Source organism: Arachis ipaensis, chromosome B10, assembly GCF_000816755.2.
Source record: "Arachis ipaensis cultivar K30076 chromosome B10, Araip1.1, whole genome shotgun sequence".
NCBI lineage: Eukaryota > Viridiplantae > Streptophyta > Magnoliopsida > Fabales > Fabaceae > Arachis > Arachis ipaensis.
This window is the reverse complement of record NC_029794.2, coordinates 130,281,271-130,304,849: the sequence shown is the minus strand read 5'-3', so window position 1 is coordinate 130,304,849 and position 23,579 is coordinate 130,281,271. Positions and strand designations below refer to the sequence as shown.

General features: G+C 39.5%; 3 protein-coding genes across 6 annotated transcripts; all 3 read left to right on the top strand.

Moving 5' to 3' along the window:
• LOC107623191 (dihydroneopterin aldolase 1-like) lies at positions 7 to 740 on the top strand. The gene is made up of 2 exons (XM_016325363.2): positions 7 to 252; positions 356 to 740. The coding sequence occupies exons 1-2, from the start codon at positions 56 to 58 to the stop codon at positions 555 to 557; spliced, it is 399 nt and encodes a 132-aa protein (XP_016180849.1). The 5' UTR covers positions 7 to 55; the 3' UTR covers positions 558 to 740.
• Positions 16,080 to 20,153, top strand: LOC107624083. Of its 4 annotated transcripts, none has more exons than XM_016326531.2 (11): positions 16,081 to 16,279; positions 16,767 to 16,899; positions 17,027 to 17,151; positions 17,259 to 17,367; positions 17,453 to 17,492; positions 17,687 to 17,776; positions 17,886 to 17,985; positions 18,111 to 18,238; positions 18,582 to 18,684; positions 18,889 to 19,493; positions 19,575 to 20,153. In XM_016326531.2, the coding sequence occupies exons 2-11, from the start codon at positions 16,767 to 16,769 to the stop codon at positions 19,840 to 19,842; spliced, it is 1,701 nt and encodes a 566-aa protein (XP_016182017.1). In that variant the 5' UTR covers positions 16,081 to 16,279; the 3' UTR covers positions 19,843 to 20,153. The 4 variants fall into 4 exon arrangements, with proteins under 4 accessions (XP_020969335.1, XP_016182017.1, XP_016182016.1 ...); XM_016326530.2 differs by having other exon boundaries at positions 16,764 to 16,899; XM_016326529.2 differs by having other exon boundaries at positions 16,756 to 16,899.
• On the top strand, positions 20,528 to 21,999 carry LOC107624147 (pre-mRNA-splicing factor ISY1 homolog). The gene has a single exon (XM_016326613.2). The coding sequence runs from the start codon at positions 20,698 to 20,700 to the stop codon at positions 21,604 to 21,606; it is 909 nt and encodes a 302-aa protein (XP_016182099.1). The 5' UTR covers positions 20,528 to 20,697; the 3' UTR covers positions 21,607 to 21,999.

Sequence of the window (23,579 nt, the reverse complement as noted above, 5' to 3'; positions counted from 1 at the left end):
ACTGAAAGAAGGTACTGCATACTTGTTCGAAAGAAGCCCATTGTTTTCAGCAAAGATGGATGCCGATGCGTTGATAACCGGAGACAAACTCATACTGAGGGGATGCACATTTCATGGTTTTCACGGCGCATTAGCCGAAGAAAGGGTGCTGGGTCAGAAATTCTTGGTAAACATAGATGCTTGGATGGATCTTAGGGCATCAGGCATATCTGATCACTTGTCAGATACAGTTAGTTACGCCGAAATCTATGGGTCAGTTATTACCTCTTTGTCACTTGCCAATGAATTCAGCATTCTTCATTCTTAGCAACTTTAATCTAAGTAATCAATATATGAACGAATTTTGATGAGCCAGTATTGCTAAGGAAATTATTGAAGGGAAGGCTCACATTCTTCTGGAGTCAGTGGCCCAAAAGATTGCAATAACTACTCTGACACAATTCCCACAGATTTCTGCCATCCGCGTGAAGGTTGGAAAGCCTCAAGTTGCGGTTCGGGGTCCAGTTGATTACTTGGGCGTCCAGATTCTTCGACGAAGAAGCGATTTACTCAACTAGAAATTAATGTTTACATCTGTGTTAGGTTTTGTGTGTCTTTCAAGTCACATTTGCTGAGGAAATGCTTTAAGACTAAGATATCAAATGTCTTTTTTATCCCCAAATCTCAAGTCTAAAACTATAATGATACTGTGCTGAGCTAAAAATTCAAGTTAATTAATTCAAGTGCAATTAACTTTTTTATGAGAGCAGTTAGATAATTTAATTAATTTGACTAAATTATTCTCAATTTAATTGATATAAAGTTGACTCTACTTTTTTTTTTTTGAAATGAGAGTTCAACAAAATAAGTGAAGTAAGAACAACAACAAGTAAATAAAAAAGTTAAAAAAAATATAAAAAAATTCATCAACCATTTTTTGTGCTCTTCCTTTTTATAGTGTACTTCTAATTTTGTATTCATTAACCACTCCAATCTTACTAAAATTCTGTCATTTCAATTCTAATTAAAACTCTGTTAATTTTTCTCCTCTCCACCTGCACAGTTTCGTTGAAGTCTCCCTAAAGGCTGGTATAATTCTGCAATATAACTCAATTTTTCTTCCACAACAAATTTCTCTTCTTTTGTATGAACTCCGTACACCACAGAAAACATAATTGAAATTATTTTTAGTAAGACCCCTTCAACACAACCAAAACTCTCCTTTATGACAACGACTCATTTTAAACATTATTTCATCCAAAATTAACAGTAAACTACTTGAAGCACCCACCGACTCAACATATTCTCATCCCGCAGCACCACTCTTCCGAATTCTTATTACATCAAACTTCGTCATTATCCGCCACATAATCTCAAACAAGCCCAACGTATTCAACTTATATTTTTCTTGAGTTTTTTGACCATGCTCAATTTTCCATCACCCATTAACCCATAACATTCCAAGAACAAATTATTTTAATAAATTATTACAAACTTTTTTTTGGGCCTGCAGCGTCTTGCTTTCTCTTTCTATTTTGCCAATATTCTTTTCTGAGCAATTTCTTCATTCTGTGCTTGGAGAATAGCCATAATATCATCTTCTTCATAGTATAAAATTGCACCTGATTCCAACGCAAGATCCCAAGTTTTTCTATTTTCAAGTATCTGCTCCTCCAAAATATTATTTCTGTTTCCCTTACTTCCTTCATTCTTGTCCGAGCCACCATCATCAACCACCCTCTTCCCAACTACTTCTTCATTGTGTTCCGATAGCTCCCCCGTCTCTTTGTCAAAGTTGTTCCCTTTGTGCCGAAACCCATGCCACTATTATTCACAATGTCATCCCTATCACGCGTTCCTTCATCAATGTCTTCTGCATCATCATCATCAACATACACATCCAATCCACCAGTCCCTCCATTCAATATCACCGCCGGGAGAGTAGCGTTTTGGTTCTCTGCTACCAACTCTTCCTCGATCTCACGACCCAACATAGGTGGTGTCAGGGTTGTGCATTTTCCTTGCCACGTTGAACCTCTTTTGCCATGGTCAGTCTTTAGCTTTTCTCCTTCAACACCGATTCGGTCTCCCTCAATCTTCTCCACACCGGTTTTCAGCGCAAGTTTTGCAAATACAACTTTCTGCACACTTGTCATAGACCCTTCTCTAGCGTGTCCATCCCTATTGTAAATCAAATTTGACTCCGATTCTAGACCCAATCCAACATCACCAAAGCAGTTGATTGAGGAAGTCAAATCTAAAGATCCTTCTCTATCTTGTGATAAATGTTTTTTATTTATATATATAGATAAATTTTATAATATTTTTTATTATAGTATTTAAATTGTCTAACTTGCTTTTAAAAATAAAAAATAAAATATTTAAAATTTATTAAATATTATCTATTTATTTTTAGTATATTAAGTACAATATCAAAAGTGAAGGTTGTGGTAGGCTTAGAGAAGGGGGTTGAATCTATGCCTTCCTTTTCGTTGGTGTTGTTTCCCTTTTAAAACAGATTTGCAATTCTGATTCTGTTTTAACTTAGCAGCGGAAATTTATGAGACAATATATTTTTGTCTCATGAATATCAGAAAACAGAACACAGCAGAGAAGAGAAAAACTAACACCAGCATGTATCCTGGTTCGGTTGCCTTGTGCTATGCAACCTACATCCAGTCTCCTCCACAACTATGGAAGAATTTCACTATAGTTAACAGTATTACATACACCAATAACACAGGATTGACCCAATCCTTTCACACTCAAGTTCTAATCTAACTTGACATTGGCTATGCTAATACCTAACTATTCACTCTTAGTGCTAACCCAACTAAGAAAGGGATACCTCACAGGTACAAGATACAAGACACTTAATCAACCTAAAGAAATCTGAAATAAACTCTAGACTTCTCTCTCAAGTGTTTCTCTCAGCCTTTTTCACTCATGGCTTTTTCATAATCTTTCTCACACTGCCTTTTCTCTCAAGAAATTACAGGAAGATAAACTTAGAAAAGTACATTACAATCAGTAAAACATGAAGGAGATTGACTTCATCAACAGCCTCTGTGCTATGCGAAAAACCAGATTAGCAAGCCTCTGATTCAGTTCTTCATACTGGCGGAATGCACCTTTGATTAGGTTACACTGTCCAGTTAGTTGAACTTCTTCAAAGAGCTCTCTCAGAACAAAACCTCTATTCACTGGTTTTCTCTCCTTGCTTTCTGAATGAACAGCAAGCTTCTTTTATCTCCTTGCATGTGGCTGAGTTCTTCTTCCAAGATCAACACCTTGAGCCTTGAGCTTCACCAACCCATAAGCTCACTTTTTCACCTTAATCCTTAGAGAAGAAACTTTCCCTCTGACTTCCTTACCTTGACCGAAAGGCACAAAGCAGTAACAATAGAAATCTTCTTATGGTCAACTTGATCTTAGCCATTGAAAAACTACTTGGTCCCCAAGTATCACTTGTGACCGTAGATGTGAAGCAGAATAGGGCAGAGAACAACTTTTCTTTGAATGCCATTTTCGGATAGTGCGGAGAGTTGGGGAAGAAGGGATGAAGATCTGATGCATGCAAGATGAGATGGATTACCTTTAACCTAAGTTTGATTTGGATTAGATTTTCTGCTTTAACTTCTGTGCTTCAAGCTTAGATTTTCTCTTTCTTGCTTCTTTGGTTAGTGGCTTATGGAGGAAGCTTTTCTTCTCTTTCTCTTTCTTACTTTTCTGAAGTCTTAATGTGACTTGATTAGAGAGGAGAGGAACGTTGCTTTGGTTGGAGCAAGATGGTGAAAAATTGAAAAACAATTTCAGGCTTGAATCGGGTTCTTCTCTACTTCAGCCCGTTGGTGCTTTGCTATGCTTCTTTGATGAATTTTGTTTGAAATGAATGACTTGGGCTTGTCTTTATTCACACTTACCATTCAGCCCATTTGCCTTGTTTTATTTTCCATTCAAGTTGGGCTGTAAATCAGATTTTGACCTGCAACATATAATAAATAATTAGCAACATATACTTATTAATTAAACAAATCTAATTATTTATTTTGCCAAAAATAATGTTTGTCATCACTAATTAATTTACTTAATTTCTTAATTCAACAAAAAGCACTATAGTATTTACCATGGACAGATGCTTTGACTATTGATATTGTCGCGTCGAACGAGTATAAAATTATAAATAAATGTCATATCTAAAATGTATTTAATATAAAGACAGAATAATTTAGCAAAATATCCGTATTTTATGGATATTTTTTCATAGACCTTCCATAAACACATCCTATGTTTAGAATATCAGTGACCGAGTCCACTCAAATTACAAACAAGATAGTAACAACTAGTAAGTAGTAACTATTAACTAAAAGTTTAAAACTGTTAACAGCCAAACCTAACCTAACAAAACCTGGTCCTTTATTCTCTTTTGCGTCAAGTCGGTGTCCATATAGATATGTATAAAAACTCCAGTATATTCTGTAAATTGAAAAGTAAATTCTTTTCTGTAATATAGTATTGTTGAAAGATGTAATTATACAAATACTTAACACTTGAAATAAATTCTTGCAGGAAAAAATCTTCGAAAAGTGGGAAGAATTATNTATTAAAAATATACATGTTCATACCTGACCCAACGCTAAGACCCAGGTCCAAACGAAAAGACCCAATTCAAAGGATTGAGCCTCACCCTACACCGACCTTCCCCTAAAGAAGTCGGTTCTCGCTACGACTTGTTCTGAAGAAGTCGGGGACGAAGATTAGCTGGCAGATAAACACTCACTCAAATGAGTAACTGCTCCTAAGATCTCTCAACCCACTTCTAGGAGCCATATTCCAACTTCCCTAAGATAAAGGGACGGTTATCCACCTTAAAAGGTGGAACTACTTCAATGGTGGTTATTGGCTCACCGCTATAAATACACTGACACCCCTCAGGTATCTCTAAGCCCCAATACTCTGTAGACCTGCTCACACCCTTGCTGACTTAGGCATCGGAGTGTCTTTGTAGGTACCACCCCCATTCACTCGTATTCACAAGTCGGACGGAGGCCCTGAAGACGCGAATCTGCCCTAAGGCTTCCTTCCATAGACGATTGGGCCAACCCAGCGAGTCTAGCCCAATAATCTCCGGTTACCCAACGTAACATTGGTGCCGTTGCCGGGGACCCGAGAGATCAACCAGTAATAGCGGACAAATCACCAGAAGATGGTCATACAGCGTCTGATTCCGAGCAGGAAAACCTGGACACCGGAAACAACGACGCGAATCCAACTCCTCACCAGGAAGCCAGCGATCAACATCGAGAAGGCACCTCTGGGTTTAAAAATCCAAAGGTAAGCTCCTCGGACAGACGAGAGTCAGGAAAGGAAGGGCCACCCCACGCAACCGAGCTCATGGGGTTGGTCCATGGCCACCAAGGTCGTTTGGAACAGTTGGAACAGGAGTTAGAACGACAACGAAAGGTGGAGCGAAATCTCAGGGAAGAGATAGAGCGACGAAAAGAGTTAGAGGAAAAACTCTTAAGACTAGAATCTTCTCTGAAAAGTCGGAACTCCCGTGGCGACCGAGAAGAGTCGCCCCTGGGAAGAGAAGATCCGTTTAGTGAGGACATCATGAGGGCAAAAGTTCCAAGAAACTTCCAAAGCCCTGATATGAACCTCTATGACGGAACCACAGATCCGAAGCATCACTTAAGCAATTTCAAAAGTCGGATGTATTTGGCTGAGGCTTCTGATGCAACTCGCTGCAAAGCCTTTCCGACTACCTTGTCAAAAGCGGCGATGAAGTGGTTCGACAGCCTCCCACCGAAGTCGGTCACCAGCTTTGAGGACCTCTCGAGAAAATTCTTGATGAGGTTCTCCATCCAAAAGGATAAAGTAAAACATGCGCCGAGCCTCCTGGGAATAAAGCAGGAGGTCGGAGAACTTTTGCGGGACTATATGGGAAGGTTCAATAAAGCATGTTTAGAGATTCAAGACCTGACCACCGAAGCTGTCATCATGGGGTTAGTGAATGGACTTAGAGAAGGTCCCTTCTCACAGTCCATATCAAAAAGGCACCCCACCTCCCTGAGCAATGTACAGGAAAGAGCAGAAAAGTACATCAACATGGAGGAAAATGCCAGACTACGAGAGCCGAGTTGGCGACCTGGGCATTCCCACTCTGCGAAAGAGAAGGAAAGAGAGCCCAAGAAGAAAGAAGAACTCGGTCTCGACAGGCCAAGGAAATATCACTCTTATACTCCTCTAAAGGTTTCCATGGTGGATGTATACAGAGAGATCTGCAACACTGAAAGGCTGCCACCTCCCAGGCCCATCAAAAATAAAAAGGGAGGAAGTCGCGGCGAGTACTGCGAGTACCATAAGATCTATGGTCATTCAACAAATGATTGCTACGACCTTAAAAATGTGATAGAAAAGCTGGCCAAAGAGGGTCGACTTGATAGATATCTCATGGAAAGGTCGGACAATCACGGGAAGAGAAAGTGAGAGGACGGGGACAGGAGAGACCCACCACCACAAACGCCCGAGAGACATATACATATGATTTCGGGAGGATTCGCGGGTGGAGGACTCACCAAGTCCTCTCGCAAGAGACACCTTAAGCGAGTTTACTAGGTCGGGAGTGAATCACCCGACCTCCCCACAATCTCATTCACAAAGGAGGATGGGCAAGGAATAATCCCTGGACATGATGATACAGTGGTGATAACCATGATCATAGCCAACGCCCACCTTCACAGAACTCTAGTAGACCAAGGGAGCTCGGCAGATATCCTTTTCAAGCCCGCGTTCGACAAGCTAGGGCTGGATGAAAAGGAGTTAAGAGTCTACCCCGACACCTTATATGGATTAGGCGACACGCCAATAAAACCACTGGGATTTCTACCCCTCCACACGACCTTCGGAAAGGGGGAAAAATCCAAAACTCTTAGCATAGACTTTATAGTCCTCGACGTGGGGTCAGCATATAATGCCTTGATTGGCAGAGCTACCCTAAATCGACTCGGAGCGGTGGTGTCTATCCCTCAACTTTGCATGAAATTCTCGACATTTGCAGGGATAGCAACGGTGCAAGGAGATCAGAAGCTGGCAAGAAAATGCTACAATGAAAGCCTGAACCTGAGAGGGAAAGGCAAGGAAGTCCACACCATAGAGCTCGGTGGCACAAGAATCAAAGAAGAGCTGCGCCCACAACCAGGAGGAAAAACTGAAGAAATACAGGTCGGTGAAGAGGAAGGAAAAAATACCAACATAGGAGCCAACCTGGAAGAAAGCTTAAAACAAAAGTTGACAAAGCTCCTAAAAGAAAATTCTGACCTCTTCGCCTGGAAAGCTTCTGACATGCCAGGGATAGACCCCGAGCTCATGTCCTACAGGCTCTCTGTCCACCCAGGGTCTCGACCTATACAGCAGCGAAGGCGTAAGCTCGGCCCAGAACTAGCTCAAGCGGTGGAAGAGCAAGTACAAGCACTCTTAGAGGCCGGCTTCATCAGAGAAGTTAAGTATCCAACATGGCTAGCAAATGTAGTGCTAGTCAAGAAACAAAACGGCAAGCGGAGGATGTGCGTCGACTATACCGACCTGAATAAGGCATGTCCCAAGGACCCATATCCGCTCCCAAGCATTGATACTCTAGTGGACTCCAGCTCAGGGTATCAATATTTGTCGTTTATGGATGCCTACTCAGGATATAACCAGATCCCGATGTACAAGTCAGACCAGGAAAAGACATCGTTCACTACACCTAGAGCAAATTATTGCTACGTGGTCATGCCTTTTGGATTAAAAAACGCAGGGGCCACGTACCAAAGGCTGATGAACAAGGTGTTCGCTCCCCACCTCGGGCACTTAATGGAGGTCTATGTAGACGACATGCTGGTAAAAACCCGGGAAGAGGCCGACCTTTTTATGGACCTCACGCAAGTTTTCAACACCATAAGGGTGCATGGGATGAGACTAAATCCCACAAAATACACCTTCGCGGTGGAGGCTGGAAAATTCCTAGGATTTATGCTAACCCAAAGAGGGATCGAGGCAAATCCTGACAAGTGCAAAGCTATCCTAGAACTGAAAAGCGCGACTTGCTTGAGAGAAGTCCAACAACTAAATGGCCGACTTGCAGCCCTTTCCAGGTTCTTGGCAGGGTCAGCATTAAGGTCCCTTCCACTGTTCTCTCTGCTGAGAAAAGGATGCCAGTTCGAGTGGACTCCAGAATGCGAAGAAGCGTTTCAAGAGTTCAAAAAGTTCTTGAGCCAACCTCCAATCCTCACCTGACCTCTAGTGGAGGAAGAGCTTGTCCTATATTTGTCTGTAGCAGACAAAGCTGTCGCGTCGGCCCTAATACGAGAGGATGAGGTTGGACAGCATCCAGTATACTTCACCAGCAAAGTTCTACAGGGTCCCGAACTAAGGTACCACAAACTAGAGAAGTTTGCGTACTCCTTAGTAATAGCCTCGCAGAGGTTACGGCCCTACTTCCAAGCCCATACAATAAGAGTCCAAACGAACCAACCCATGAAGCAAATCCTCCAAAAGACGGATGTTGTAGGGAGAATGGTTCAGTGGGCGATAGAGCTCTCCGAGTTCGACTTAAAGTACGAAACTCAGACAGCGGTAAAAGCCCAATGCCTCACCGACTTTATAGTGAAATATGCAGGAGATCAAGAGGAAAAGCCAACTACATGGGAACTGTACGTAGATGGATCCTCAAACAAAATAGGAAGCGGTGCAGGCATAATACTAGCCAATGAAGGGGGAACACAGATAGAAGTCTCCCTCAAATTTGAATTTTCAGCTTCCAACAATCAGGCAGAATATGAAGCCCTGATTGCAGGATTAAAGCTAGCAGAAGAGGTCGGTGCAACCCAGGTGCTGATATTTAGCGATTCCTAAGTAGTGACCTCCCAAATAAATGGAGAGTATCAGGCTAAAGACCCGAATATGAAAAGATACTTGGAAAAAACTCTGGAGCTTCTCGGGCGCTTTGCAGAAACCGAGATCAGACACATAACTCGGGACCTGAATAGCAGAGCAGATGCCCTCTCCAAGTTAGCCAGTACCAAACCAGGGGAGAATAATAGAAGCTTGATCCAGGAAACTCTCCAAGAACCCTCTGTGATGAAAACAGAGGACAAGCAGAAAGTCCTTGAAGTGACCAGGTTAAACCTCGGGTGGATGAACCCCTTGGTCGAATACCTAAAATTCGACATCCTCCCCAAAGAGGAGAAAGAGGCCAAGAAAATCCGGAGGGAAGCACAATACTACACTTTGGTGAAAAATACCCTCTATAAAAGAGGAATATCAACACCATTGCTAAAGTGCGTACCGACCTCAAGGACAACTGAAGTACTAGAAGAGGTTCATAATGGGATCTGCGGAAACCACCTCGGAGCCAGGTCGCTAGCAAAAAAAGTAATCCGAGCTGGGTTCTATTGGCCGACTTTGCAGAAGGATGCCACAGAATTTGTGAAAAAGTGCCAACCATGCCAGATGCATGCAAATTTCCACGTGGCTCCTCCCGAGGAGCTAATCAGTATAACTTCTCCATGGCCCTTTGCAAAATGGGGGATGGATCTGTTAGAACCTTTTCCCCAGGCCCCAGGACAAGTTAAATACTTAATTGTGGGAATAGACTACTTCACAAAGTGGATAGAAGCAGAACCATTGGCCACTATCACTGCCCAGAGAAGTCGGAGGTTCCTCTACAAAAATATCATCACAAGGTATGGGATACCTCATTCCATTACCACAGATAATGGAACCCAATTCACCGACTCTACCTTCAGAAGCCTAGTAGCCAGTATGAAAATAAAACACCAGTTCACCTCGGTGGAACATCCACAAGCAAATGGACAAGCGGAAGTAGCCAACAAAATCATACTGGCGGGACTAAAGAAAAGACTACAAGATGCAAAAGGAGCTTGGGCTGTGAGCTCCCACAAGTGTTATGGGCCTACCGGACGACGCCACAATCCGCCACAGGAGAAACACCCTTCCGACTTGTCTATGGCGTAGAAGCCATGATACCAGTAGAAATTAGCGAACAAAGCCCAAGGGTGATCCTCCATAATGAGGTCGGAAATGTACAGGGGCACAAAGAGGAGCTTGAATTGCTCCCCGAAGTCCGAGAGCAAGCCCAGATAAGAGAAGCAGCGCTGAAACAAAGGATGGCTACGAGATACAATAGAAAAGTCATTCGAAGGAGTTTCGCCCCAGACGACTTGGTCTTAATCAGAAATGACATTGGAGTCAACAAGTCTGGGGAAGGAAAGCTTGCTGCCAATTGGAAGGGACCATACAAGATTAGTGAAATCTTAGGAAAAGGCTACTATAAAGTGACCGACCTGAGTGGAGCCGAGTTACCTAGGTCGTGGCATGCTTGTAACATGAAAAGGTACTATAGTTAAATGCGAACTCTACTCCCTGATGTACTCTTTTCCCAAACTTCACGATTTTTTCCCAAAAATCAAAGGGTTTTTTCTGAAGAAGGGTTTTTAACGAGGCATCACAGTAGAGTCTAAGGGAGAATGGATTATCAAAAACCCTTAGTAGCAGTGAAAGTACCTTCCCAAATAAATAAAGATCTTTTACAATATCTCTTATAAATTCCTTCTCGTTTGTTTTTCTTTCTACGAAACGTGCCGACTTAAGCTCGACAAAATGTGAAAATCCCATGACCGACCTACATAGTCGTCGGAATAAAACGATGAGGTACAAGTCGGTGTAAAGAGGTTATAAAAGTTGATCGTGCGAAACTCGGAAACATTCTGACTCACAAGTCGAAATGAAAACCGAGAAGCAAAAAAAAAAAACGCATTGTAAAAATAACCTAAGTTATAAGAACTCAATAAAATCAAAATTTGAGTATAAGGAATACCAAAAAGAGATCGAAAAACCTAGTAAAAATCCAAAACAAAAGACTGTCCCAAGTTTTTAAAGAAAACTCAAAAGAAAGGACAGTCAGCAAAAAGGGTTTTTCAAATCAAAGTGGTTTTTCAAAAAACCTAAATTCAGAAAAGCATGCATACAACAAGACAAAGAAAGGTAACTTGAACCCTTATCCAAAAAAGGGATATTTTTTGTCAACCTTAACCCTTATCCAAAAAGGGTATTTCTACAATATTTTGTTTACGGCCTTAAAAGGCCAAGAAATGTCAACGGACCACCACAACATAAAAAGAGTTAAAAAAGGGGGGACCCATAGGCCGGGCCCCCATATAGCCAACAAATTTTTTAAAGAGTATCACCACCAGTACCGAAGGGAGTAGTCGGATCACCACCAGAGTCAGGAAGAGTAGTCGGCCATCAGGTCCAGGGAGAGAAGTATCCATAGGAGACGGAGAGGAGGTTCTGTGAGCCTTCGAGGAACTCGGAGCATCCTTGGAACGAGGATGGGACTCTATTATCCTCTGCCCCCGAGTCTTTAAATCCAAATCGGTGACATACTTGGGAGAAGGAGGAGAGACTATAGCCCCATCAATAACGACCTTGTCAGGATCCAAAGGAGATAGATCCAGGTCGGGAGCAAGAACTCCGACCTGCTCCTTAAAAATCCTCCATGCTTCCTCGGCCCCATCAGCAAGGGAGTCCTCCAACTCGGCATAAGCCTTTCGAGCATTCAACAAGTCCTTCCTCACCTCCACAAGGTCCTCGAATAAGCTCGAATAGCTCTCCTGTGCTTTCAACCTCAAGCCCTCCTCCATGTTGCATTAGGCTTGTAGCTTACTCTCCTTCTCCCGAAGGTCATCCCTTTCCTCCCTCAACTTGGCAACCTCCCCCCTCAGCTCCTTCTCCCGCTCCTGATACATGAGAAGCCTCCCCTCCAACTCTTCAACCTTCAAGATTGAACCCAGAGAGCTAAGAGGAGTCTTCTCAAACATATCAAGGAACTTTGTGCATACCCCCGCCGCCCTGATACTCTCCTGAGCCAGAATAGTGAGGTGGTTCCAAATAGAAACATCATCCATACCTATGCGGGTATGTGGATATATGTATTTTCGGACAAATTGAGGTGCATCCACCTTAGCCTCACCTTCAAAGGAAGAGCTAGACTCTAAAGTCTTGCGCTTCTTCTTCTCTGACTCAGGGGAAGATCGGGAGGGAGGGGACGGCTGAGAAGAAGCCGAGGAGGAAATAACGATGGGTCGAAAAGGAGTCCCCAATTTTTGGGAAGAAGGGGGAGGGGGAGGAAGAGGAGAGCTAGTTACCCTGGCGCCGCCAGTCCTGGCACGGGACCTTGCCTTGGCCTCCTGGACTCTCTGGTAAGACTCCCTGGAATTCTTCTTCTTCATCTCTGTAAAAAACAATCAGTAGCCAAAAAGTCAGCAAAACAAGTCGGTGAAAACAAGTCGGAAACAAAGTGGATAAATAAAAGCTACCTAGTTGTGCCTGGACAAAGGTCGGCGACCCCTGGAGAAATTTTTTGGTATCCAGATATGGGGCCCTCCCCCACACTTCTCGGAGGAACCCCACAATGGCTGCCTCCACCTCATCCAGATCATCCAAACCATATTTCTCACAGGGAGAGGCCTCTAGCCAGTACAGAGGAAAGCAAGGGGAAGAACTCTCGTCTAAGAAGAAGGGGTGGTGACCCTCTACAGCTTGAACTTTGAAAAAATAATTTTTGAAGTCATGGAAGGATTCATCAAAAAGGGTGAAGACTCTCCGACCTTGTATAGCTCGAAAAGACACCCATTGTTGCTTATTATTTTGCCCACTGAACGGCTTGGTCATATGAAAGAGAAAAAAGAAAATCCTCAGGGACGTCGGAAAGTCCAAACCATAGCTAATGAATTGGTAGATTTTCAAAAAACCCCAAGAGTTGGGGTGAAGTTGGGTAGGAGCAACTCGGCAGTGGCGTAGAACGGCAACCTCAAAATCAGAAAAAGGGAGAAAAACGCCCAGGCGGATGATCATACTCTCATACAAATAAAAAAAATGAGGGGCTACTTCAGAAGCCCTCCCGAAACAAACCCGGTCTTCCAGACCCGGGACCACCAATTCATACTTCGGCTCATCCTCCTCAGAAGTACAGATTCTGTGGTGAGTACGAAGGTTGGTGATAAATTCGGTATCGACCAAAGGTTCCTCTCCTAAGACCGTGACATCGACCCACTGAGCAAGAGTTTCTATGGAAGACATTTCTTTTCCTAAAAAAGGATTAGTGAAACCTACAAAGGAAAAAAAGAAAAAGATCAAGAACAGGGTCTCTACGGGGGCATGGAATCAAACAGAAGCCTACAGAATCAACTCCTCTCTCTAAAAAAGTAAAAGCATGCAAGCAGAAGCATTTCATAAAAGAGAAGAGGAGAAAAGACTAAACTTTGTCTGGAAACAAAGTAGAGGAAGATGAAAGCCTTCAAATGAAGAATTCTCCACGAACAGATAAGAAGAAAATTTGAAAAATCGCATAAACGAAACAACGAGAGAGAAGGAAAGTATTTATAGACACGTTAGAGGCATAATGGTAAAAACAGAAAGCGGTCATTAATGGGTGCACCGTTACCAAGGTAATTAATCCCTACGTGTAGTTACACGAACTCTAACGGACGCGACGTTTGATTAGACGCGACTGTGAAAATTCAAAAGTCACGGAAAGTCATGTTGGTTTCAAACAATCACGTCGGTTCCTTCACAAGTCGGCTACGACCCCGAGTAGAATACTCGAACCCAAGTCTTGAAAGGAATTGGGCTCGAGTAGGGGCACTGTTCATACCTGGCCCAACGCTAAGACCCAGGTCCAAACGAAAAGACCTAATCCAAAGGATTGAGCCTCACCCCACACCGACCTTCCCTTAAAGAAGTCGGTTCTCGCTACGACTTGCTCTGAAGAAGTTGGGGACGAAGATTAGCTGGTAGATAAACACTCACTCAAATGAGTAACTGCCCTTAAGATCTCTCAACCCACTTCCAGGAGCCATATCCCAACTTTCCTAAGATAAAGGGACGGTTATCCACCTTAAAAGGTGGAACTACTTCAACGGTGGTTATTGGATCACCGCTATAAATACACTGACACCCCTCAGGTATCTCTAAGCCCCAATACTCTCTAGACCTGCTCACGCCGCCCTTGCTGACTTAGGCATCGAAGTGTCTTTGCAGGTATCACCCCCATTCACTCGTATTCACAAGTCGGACGGAGGCCCTGAAGACGCGAATCCGCCCGAAGGCTTCCTTCCATAGACGATTGGGCCAACTCAGCGAGTCCAGCCCAATAATTTTCGGTTACCCAACGTAACAATACATAATAGACTTATCATGAGAAACATAATGAGATAATTTATCTCTAATAAAGAAAATGATATAAATTAAATCTAATTAAAAAGTATGTATATCAATATGAAATAATACTAGAGAAACAAATTATTGTTCAACAAAATTTTTAATTAAGTATCTAAAATAAATCTAAAAAATAAGATTAAAAAAAAAAATAAACGTTTTCCATCTTTATCCTCCCTAGTGCTACTTTCTCTTTTTTTTTCTTCTTTCTTTTTTATTTTTCTTTTTCTTTTTTTTATCAACTCATTTTTTTGTTCTTTTATTTGTACAAAATTTCTATATTTTTATTCAAAAAAACATTTTTCTTTTGTTTTTTTTTTCTCTAAAAAGCTAGTAACATTTCTTTTCTCTTTTATTTTTATCCCAACCCTGATATTATGGTAGCAACTAGCAACGGAGAAGCTTGACTAAGTTTATAAATTATACAATATAAATCCAAATGTTGTTTTCACCAATTAATTGAAGTTAACAAATCCTGGGAAATATATTAATATAAAAAACGACACCTTGTCTTATCTTCACATAATATAAGATAACATTAAAATTAGAATTTAATTTTGTATCTTAAAAAGTATATGCTATAGTTATTATTAATAAAAAAGTTTAAATTTTTTTAAAATATATTTTCAGTATAAAATAGTTTTATACGTGAATCTAATTACATATTTTACTTGTTTGGGTGTCATTAAATTGATAAAAAAAATTTATTAAAAAAATTATATTTTTTATTTTTTAGCGTATTTGATAAATTTTTAGTAGTAAAAGTAAAAATACTAGAAAAATAAAAATATCTTTCTTAAAAAGTTATAATTTATATTTTTTTAAAAGATTTTTTTCTTAAAAAAAAGAAGTGTTTTGCATAATAAACAAAAGAAGTACTTTTATATTGTTATACCTAAACATAATTGATAGATAAAAAGATCTTTTTGCATAAAATAATCAAACATAAAATTACTTTATTTTTCTATAAGATCTTTAAAAAAAAAACTCGAAAAGAAATCTTTTCTTAGAGGTTCACCAAACAAGCTCATTGTCATATTAATAAAAATAACTATATTTTACATTAATCGTATAAATAGTCATTCAAAAAAAAGATATGATTGAACTACTGTATATAAACTTTAGAACGGCATCAAAATTAGAGTAAAGACTTAATTTTATCCCGGTCTATTTTTATGAAAGAGAAGGTAATTTCTATAAAAAAAAAAAAAAGACACTTCGACTCTCAATTTTTTTATTTTGGGACAATATAATTCATTTGCGGAGTTTTATTTGTATTTTGTATTTTGAGGGAAAGAAGTTTAAACTTATACAATGTTCTTTTCAATAATATGATCACTGTTACCACCACCTTCTTCATTCTCGTCTTTATCACTTCTACCTCTATTATTTTTATTATGTAACTATATTTTATCATCATCGTTATGTTGTCTACAGTCATCATCACTAATATCAATATCATCAACATTAATATTTTTTCTTTTGTCTTTCTCCATTTAACTACCACTGATGAAGAAATATTTTAAAATTAAACTTATTAATAGTTTATAAGAATTTAAAATCTTCACAACTTAAAAATAAAATCCCATAAAATTAATTTCCATTACTATTTAACAGATTTTTTAATCATATTGTCTCAAAATAAAAAGTTTGAAGGCCAAAATATTTTTTTATTTTAATAAAAATAGCTTTGGCTATTGTGAAAATGAATAAAGACAGGTTGATTGTTTACTTTCAAAATCAAACTCATGTAAATATACATCTAGTTAAAGCCTTAAAAGTGGGTAATTAAGGAGCTAATGCTTAGCAGTATTCATAATAATTAGAGTTAGTTGGGAGTTACGGGATTCTACTATTCCGTGCAGTTCTTGTTAGCTTGTTGCCCCCAGTATAAAGAAAATATCCTCTATATATTCTTCTAATTATCATATCACCAAATCATTAATTCTTTCATTGATTCAGCTTCTGCAAATTCCAGTTCTTTTTCTGTCATTCAAAGCCAAACTGAGCAAAGTTTCATGTAGGTGCAATATTAAATTTTGATCAAAATTTACTACCTGGATACTATTATTAGTACTTGACTATGTGAATTGAGCTTATCATAAAAATTATGTGAGTTTGGTTTTACTCACGTGGTGGTTTCATTAAATTCTGCTAGCTGTATTTCATGGGTGAGTGGGTGTGGATGTAACTACTCACCCTTTGGCCAGTTTCATTTATTATGCAGGTCTAGTTCCAGAGTTTCAATTGTTACTTTCGAGTACTAATAACTCCGTTTATGATAATGGGGTGAAAGAAACCTTTTTGCACCCACCCATTTTGTGCAACAAATGCTATTTTTATATGTGTTGGTTGATATGTTACCGACAGTGATTCCTGTGATGTTGGAGAATATTCAGAAACCACAGTAACAAAATTGAAAAGTTGTGGCGGTTGTTATCAAATGGCTTTTTGAGTAAAAAGGACTTTGTTGTGTGTTTTTTTTTTTCCTTGGAGATGCAAAGAAGATGGAGAAGAAAAGAGAGACTGTGGAGTATAGGGAGAGGCTGGACAACACTCTTGCCTCACCTCATCTGACAAATTATCACATGCTCAAAAACCTTGTTCAGACTCAACTCTTGCATTCTTCAAAACAACAAGGTACTAAGAGCATTCCCTACCCCTATTTGCTTTGTAATGATTGAATGTTTATTAGTATTATAGTCAGTTAAGTTTGTATTATTTTGTTTTGCTAATTATGATTTATTCCTATATTTGGTTGTTGCAGGAGATAGAGATAATTTAGTAGAGACCAAGACAGCAGAGCTATCTAACTTTCTTGATATGTTGAGGAGTGTTTCTGAATATAGTGAAGGGTCTAGTACAAGTACACCATCACGCACTGATTGGAAAGTATGCTATCTACACTACAACTATGCTATATTTTTATTGTCCATTCTTTTAGATCTAGAACTTGAAATCAGTAATTTGCATTGTTGTAATTTTACTTCTTTAAACAGATAAAACAGGATAATGAAGAGTTCCGTGTTATGTATCGCGAAGGGCCGGAGGGAACTCCGTTTCATTCATTGCTAGCTGAAGGCTATGTAGATGGGCCTGTTGATGTTTGTGAGTTCCATAAGAACAACCAAAGTTCTTAGCATTGTGATTTTTTCAACATGTGGATTTTGATGAATTCTTTTCTTTGTTACAGGTTTATGCCTTTCATGGGAGACACCTCTTTACAACAAATGGTAAGAATCATGGTACAATATGTGCTTTAGAATCATGAATTTCTGTATAAGGTATCACTAATATTTTTCAGAAAAATGGCCCTTGGATGTTTCTGTACACCACAGAAATTATTTTGATTCTAAGTAATGTATCACTATGAAAATCTGAGTCATACTTTTTAGCTGATATCCTATCCACAATTTCTATTTCTCAGGTGGCCTCATATTATTGTTCCAACCTTTAAAATTACTGCAGCCGAATGTTTGCAGAAGATCCAGATTGGGGAACAAATATCACTAGTCAGGTTTGTCCTTGCAGCAATAAATTTCTTTTAATTTTCCTAAAATAGAGAAAAGAAGACAAAAGAAAATGCTTTATGTCACTCTTACATTGCTCTAAATTTTGGAAGAAAGGATGAAGCTTTCATGGCCGCTGTCGACAAGGGAGGCTATAGTGCACTATTATCTGTTTGAGTACTATCAAGATGACTTAGTAGTTGTTCTTTTGAATTCGGTATGCGCCTAGACCCTTCTTTCTTTGTTTCTTCTTTTTGTCTTTTCTTTAAGGAAGTTATTTCCAATGTAGATCCAATTTTCAAGAAATTTATGCTTAATGCTTATTGCTTAATTTGCTTTCAGGTTTCTGACTCAAAAAGCATCACTGGCTTCAACAGTGATGTAATTCCTGATGCCAAGGATGCTGTGAGAATTGATGTAGTTGGAGGCTTTGCTTTGCAGAAGGTGACACCAGAAAGAAGTTACTTTCGGTGAGTTTTTAGTCAGTACTTAAGAAGTTACTCCAATGGAGGAAGCAAAAAACTTGGAAATTTTTTCTTTGTACCTGCTTTCCATATGCTTAAGGTTTCTTTCTCTATGAAGCCTTGTAAAGCAGGTAATTGTGTTCATAAATTTTAGTAAAGAACTTTGCTAAACTGCACAAATGCATTTTCATTGGTTCTCATGAGTGTTCAATCATCTAAAAAGTTCTAGTAAAAGTATGCGATTCGTAGTTCCCTTATATTTTCATTGCTAATGCGAAAATCCTTGGTTTTGCATTTTTGTTGTTGTTTATGTGATCAGATATGTTTTGTTCTTTCTAAATTTATGTAGGACAATAGCAAACCTGGATATAAAGCTGGATTTTGTACCTCCTTCCCTCATAAACTTCATTTCGAGGCAGCTCGTCGGCAGTGGTTTCAGACTTTATCAAAAGGTTGTGGATTTTTTTTCCCTCTTTTTTCTCCTTATATATACCTTTTTCTTTCTTAGGCATTCCATCACTTTTGATTTTGAGGCATCTAACTAATAATGACATCAACTCATCATACAATCATATTTTAAGTTCTTTAGTTATAAGACTGGATTCAGCTGATTTAATCTTTATGCATAGCACTGTTAACTTGTAATATTGTTATAGGCTGTGGCTTCAATGATGAAAAATGATGAACTTAGCAAGGTCTTGGAGGAACCATTGTATGTTAGAGTTCATCAAGCTCTTTATAGCAGCAATAGTGGACCAAATACTATGGAAGGGGAGGATCTTACCCAAGTTACAAGCATTCATTCTGCTGATGATCTTATACAAAGTAAGCACGACGGCGGAGATAGAGCCGATCAACATACAAATAATTTCAATTCCGATGAGATTGTAGAGGTAGATAGCAAAGAGATTGTAGAAGCAGATAATAAAGAGATAGTACAAATTGAGGAGGAGGAGGAGGATAACAAGAAGGATCATGGCAAGAGGAATGTATATATCAGTTCAGAAGTAAGACAGGCTCTAGAAACATTAGAGAAGGCTATTTCTGTGGTTAGAGAACATGGTTTTCAATTTCATTCCCTCTTGCCCTCTGCTACCTTTGCTAGTGAAGGGTCCATCCACATTGAAAAAGGAGGCACAGTTGATTCAAATTCTGCAAAACAAAATCCAGAAACCGAGGCTATCCAAGTACCAAACAGCAACATCCAGGGGGAAACTTCACAAGAAGAACCTGTGATTAACTCTGAAATCCCAAACTCAAGGTGATTTTGTAAGCCAAGTTGTTAATCATGGATTATATGTATAATTATAACTGATGCCTTTAGTTTCTTTTGATGCTTAAGGCACACAGGAGCAAATGCTATCTTAAAAGAAGTAAACTATAATAAAGTAGTTCCAGCTTCACCTTCACCGGAGCAGAATCTTTCAAGATCAGTAATTGAAGCAAGCCACGTTGATTGGTATTCTTTGAAAGACAGGGAAATGCTGAACCATACAAGACTTGATAACAAGCAATTGAACACAGCTACATTCCAAGATTTGTTGGCTTCAGATGATACAAAAAAGCCAAGCAGGAAGGAAAAACATCGATATTGTTGTTTCTTGCATTAGGGAATGGCGGAGAATTCAGATGCATTTGCCTTCCGACTAAATTTTTATCTAATGATTTTCGACTATCAACTTCATTTGGCTTAGGAAATTACTTTATTTTCTTTTACTTGCTATGTGTATTCATCATCATAAGGTAGTGTGTGAATTCCGCTCGAGCCTCCTAAACTTAGTACCAACCACAAAAGATTACTAGGACTAGTATTGTCCGTCATATATGTGATATGTAATATTAAATTGTTCTTTTTATGTTGCTTAATTTATGTTCAAAATACATTTGGATGCACCCAATCCAAATGTTTCGGAGACAGTAATATTCAAAGGTGCAAGAACCCAATCCCTAATTCCCTGCCAAAAAACTCTGCTTAATTAAATATTGCACATTTTTTTTTGGTGACTTGTAAATTTTTTGGTGACTTAAATATTGCACATTTTTTTTTTGGTGACTTAATATTGCACATTTAAACATAAACAAAAGAAATAAAATAATTTTTTGGTGACTTAAATTTTTTAGTAGGCGATTTTCTTTGTTTCCACATAATTATGAATAAAATAAATATTTTATTTTATTTATATAAAAAAAAATATTTTTGAATTTTGTAGTATATTTTATTTATTTATACTGTACACGGAAAATAATTAACGTCTCATTTACATGACCGATATATAAGAGCACAAGTGTTTCAACTTTCAAAGGATAATAAGGTAACTCTACCAAAAAGAAAAGGATAATTGATTTTTAAACCCTAATTGCTTTGTACCGAAACCCTATTCTATACCGATCGATTGTATTGCAGAGAAGAGAAGAAACACAGAAAGCCAAAGGGGGAAGAAGAAGAAAGAAGGAGGAGGAAGAAGATGGCTCGTAATGAAGAGAAGGCGCAGTCTATGCTGAACAGGTTCATCGCCCTCAAGGCAGAGGAGAAGAAGAAGCCCAAGGAGCGCCGTCCCTTCCTGGCCTCTGAATGCCGCGACCTCTCAGAAGCCGACAAGTGGCGCCAGCAGATCATGCGCGAGATCGGCCGCAAGGTCGCCGAGATCCAGAACGAAGGCCTTGGCGAGCATCGCCTTCGCGACCTCAACGACGAGATCAACAAACTCATACGCGAGAAGTCTCACTGGGAGCGCCGCATCGTCGAGCTCGGAGGCCCTAACTATGCCCGCCACTCTGCCAAGATGACTGACCTTGAAGGCAACATCGTCGACGTCCCTAATCCCGGAGGCCGCGGCCCTGGCTACCGCTACTTCGGCGCCGCCAAGAAGCTCCCCGGCGTCCGCGAGCTCTTCGAGAAGCCTCCTGAGCTTCGCAAGCGGCGCACTCGGTACGACATCTACAAGAGAATCGATGCCAGCTACTACGGTTACAGGGATGACGAGGACGGCGTGCTGGAGCGTCTCGAGGGGCCTGCGGAGGAGAAGATGCGGCGCGAGGCGGCGGAGGAGTGGATGCGGCTGGAGGAGGTGAGGAAGGAGGCTCAAAAGAGTGTGAAGAGTGGGGAGGTGGCGATGGTAAGCGCGGCTGCGAGGGAGATCCTGCACGAGGAGGAGGAGGAGGTGGTGGAGGAAGAGAGGAGGGAGAGGGAGATGAGGGAGAGGGCAGAGGAGAAGGAGAGGGAATTCGTGGTGCACGTGCCGCTTCCGGATGAGAAGGAGATCGAGAAGATGGTTCTGGAGAAGAAGAAGATGGAGCTTCTCAGTAAGTATGCCAGTGAGGGTCTCTTGGAGGAACAAACTGAGGCTAAGGACATGCTTAATATTCATCGTTAGGGTTAGAAATTTACATGTTATAGCATCACCATCTAATTACTTATTAATTTAGCTGTTCTATGACAATTTTCCAATTCTATGAATGAGAAGGAAATTACAGAAGAGGATTTTATAGGAGAAGTTTTAACTCCCAAGGATGAATTGCTAATGATTTTGTTCTTGTCTGGTGGTATGACTAACAATGCTGTACATTAGTGAAGAATACTGGCTTTATTACATCATGTAGATGGCATATGCTGGTTATTTGCTTTTGCTTCCTTCTCTTTTTCACAAAGTGAAGATAAATTTATGCCATGCTGCTGCAAGTTCCTAGGCTGAAAACTTTCATTGTTTGGTCCTGTAAAGTGTTCATTTTGTTGTATTGCTATTGAAATCATGGAATGTTTTGGGTTGTGTAGTTTTTCTCACTTGATGACAGACTTGAACGAAAAATTGATTTTTTACAACACTTGTGTGAAGTTTATGTTCTCTAATAGAAACAGCTATCCAACTGCAATTGATTGAAACAAAGATCAATATGAAATCTTTGAATAAGTAGCATCCAAAGTATATAAAAGTAAGGAATGTTAAGTTTGATTATAGTCACTGGTGGCTGGAAGATGTGCTTTAACAGCAGTGTGCGAGATTGGATACGGACTTTTTTGGATACGGACTTTTTTGGAGACGGTGTGGCATACTTGGAAACTATATAAAACTCGAGCAGCCGAAAAGGTGAAAGAAATGCAAGAAGCTAGGTTGAGATTCCAGCTTAAACTATCCTGAATCAAATATAGGAAGACTGACTTTCATGTAAGGTGGAGGTTGCAACCTGTATAGAGAGAGGCACGGTGCTTGTTTCACATAGAAAGAGATCATATGGAAGGCTTGGGATCATTCCATTTTTTATTTATTTTTAATACTTGTTTTTTTAACCTTCTGCTATGATAGAAAATTGGTGACGCTATCTCCACCTTAGTCAATTCAATCTAGATTGGCTATACGTCCCCAAAATCCAAGGAGATTACACTGTTGTAAACTTCTCATGAATCATGAATCATGTGAGCTTGGTGCTTCTATGGTTAGAGCTTTAATATGTGAAGTCCATAGTGTAGTGCTTTAACTCGGAACTTGAGCTGTGTCATTATCTCCCTTATCACACAATTATTCTAATAGAGCATTTTGCATTAAAGGGAGCAACATGCATCTGTAACCATTTTTTAATCAAAACTTTTGGTGACTAGTCAAGACATTTGCAACATTTTAATCAGAAAAGCTGAGCCCAGGGACAATCCTTGAGCAGGTGTGTGTCTGTTTCTTCATTCTTACAACACATTCGGCATAATGTGATACAATTGAGTATAAATAAGGATTGTTTTTTTTTAAACAAATCCTACTTGCATTGACCTGTGTATAAGGAAGTAAGAAATGATATAGAGAACAAGCTAAGAGAAGAGCTGAAGTTTCAAGGTAACCAAATTAGGCATGTGGTTTCCATGATCTTGTAGGTGCAGGCAATTGGTGCTTTAGCCTAAGAGATCGAGTATGAATTCCATTTCTTCTCGTCTCTTTAAGAGAACTATTCAGAATGGCATTGCTTGTTGACTTCTTGTTGTAACTCTGCAAGACGCTAATTTCTGGCTTGCTTTAATTTTAAAACAGATAAATAATTTGCTCTCTACTCAACTAGTAGCAAATTAATTTAAGCACAAGGAGTGTTAATGTTTTTAAAATAAAAATATAATTTTAATGTTTAAAATAACGAACTGCATCTGAATTCTGAAATAAGAACTCTGCTGCTCTACCAAAAAGAGAAGGTAATCTTCTGACTCAAAATATTTGCTCATCAGATGAACATTTTAACTTTTAAGAGTTTGAACCTCTATCAACTCAGATCCAATTTCTACAAACAATTTGGATAAACACTTCGAAACAAATATTACTTATTTCTTATTTATTATTTTTAAGAATTTATCTATTTTGTGTTTTGAAAGCAC

Excerpts from the sequence above, each read along its gene's own strand:
- LOC107623191 (XM_016325363.2), top strand. The coding sequence starts at position 56 with ATGGATGCCGATGCGTTGATAACCGGAGACAAACTCATACTGAGGGGA. Across the intron at positions 253-355 it reads AGTTACGCCGAAATCTATGG|TATTGCTAAGGAAATTATTG; the intron begins GTCAGTTATTAC and ends TTGATGAGCCAG.
- LOC107624083 (XM_016326531.2), top strand. The coding sequence starts at position 16,767 with ATGGAGAAGAAAAGAGAGACTGTGGAGTATAGGGAGAGGCTGGACAAC. Across the intron at positions 17,368-17,452 it reads AGATGGGCCTGTTGATGTTT|GTTTATGCCTTTCATGGGAG; the intron begins GTGAGTTCCATA and ends TCTTTGTTACAG. Across the intron at positions 17,493-17,686 it reads ACACCTCTTTACAACAAATG|GTGGCCTCATATTATTGTTC; the intron begins GTAAGAATCATG and ends TCTATTTCTCAG.
- LOC107624147 (XM_016326613.2), top strand. The coding sequence starts at position 20,698 with ATGGCTCGTAATGAAGAGAAGGCGCAGTCTATGCTGAACAGGTTCATC.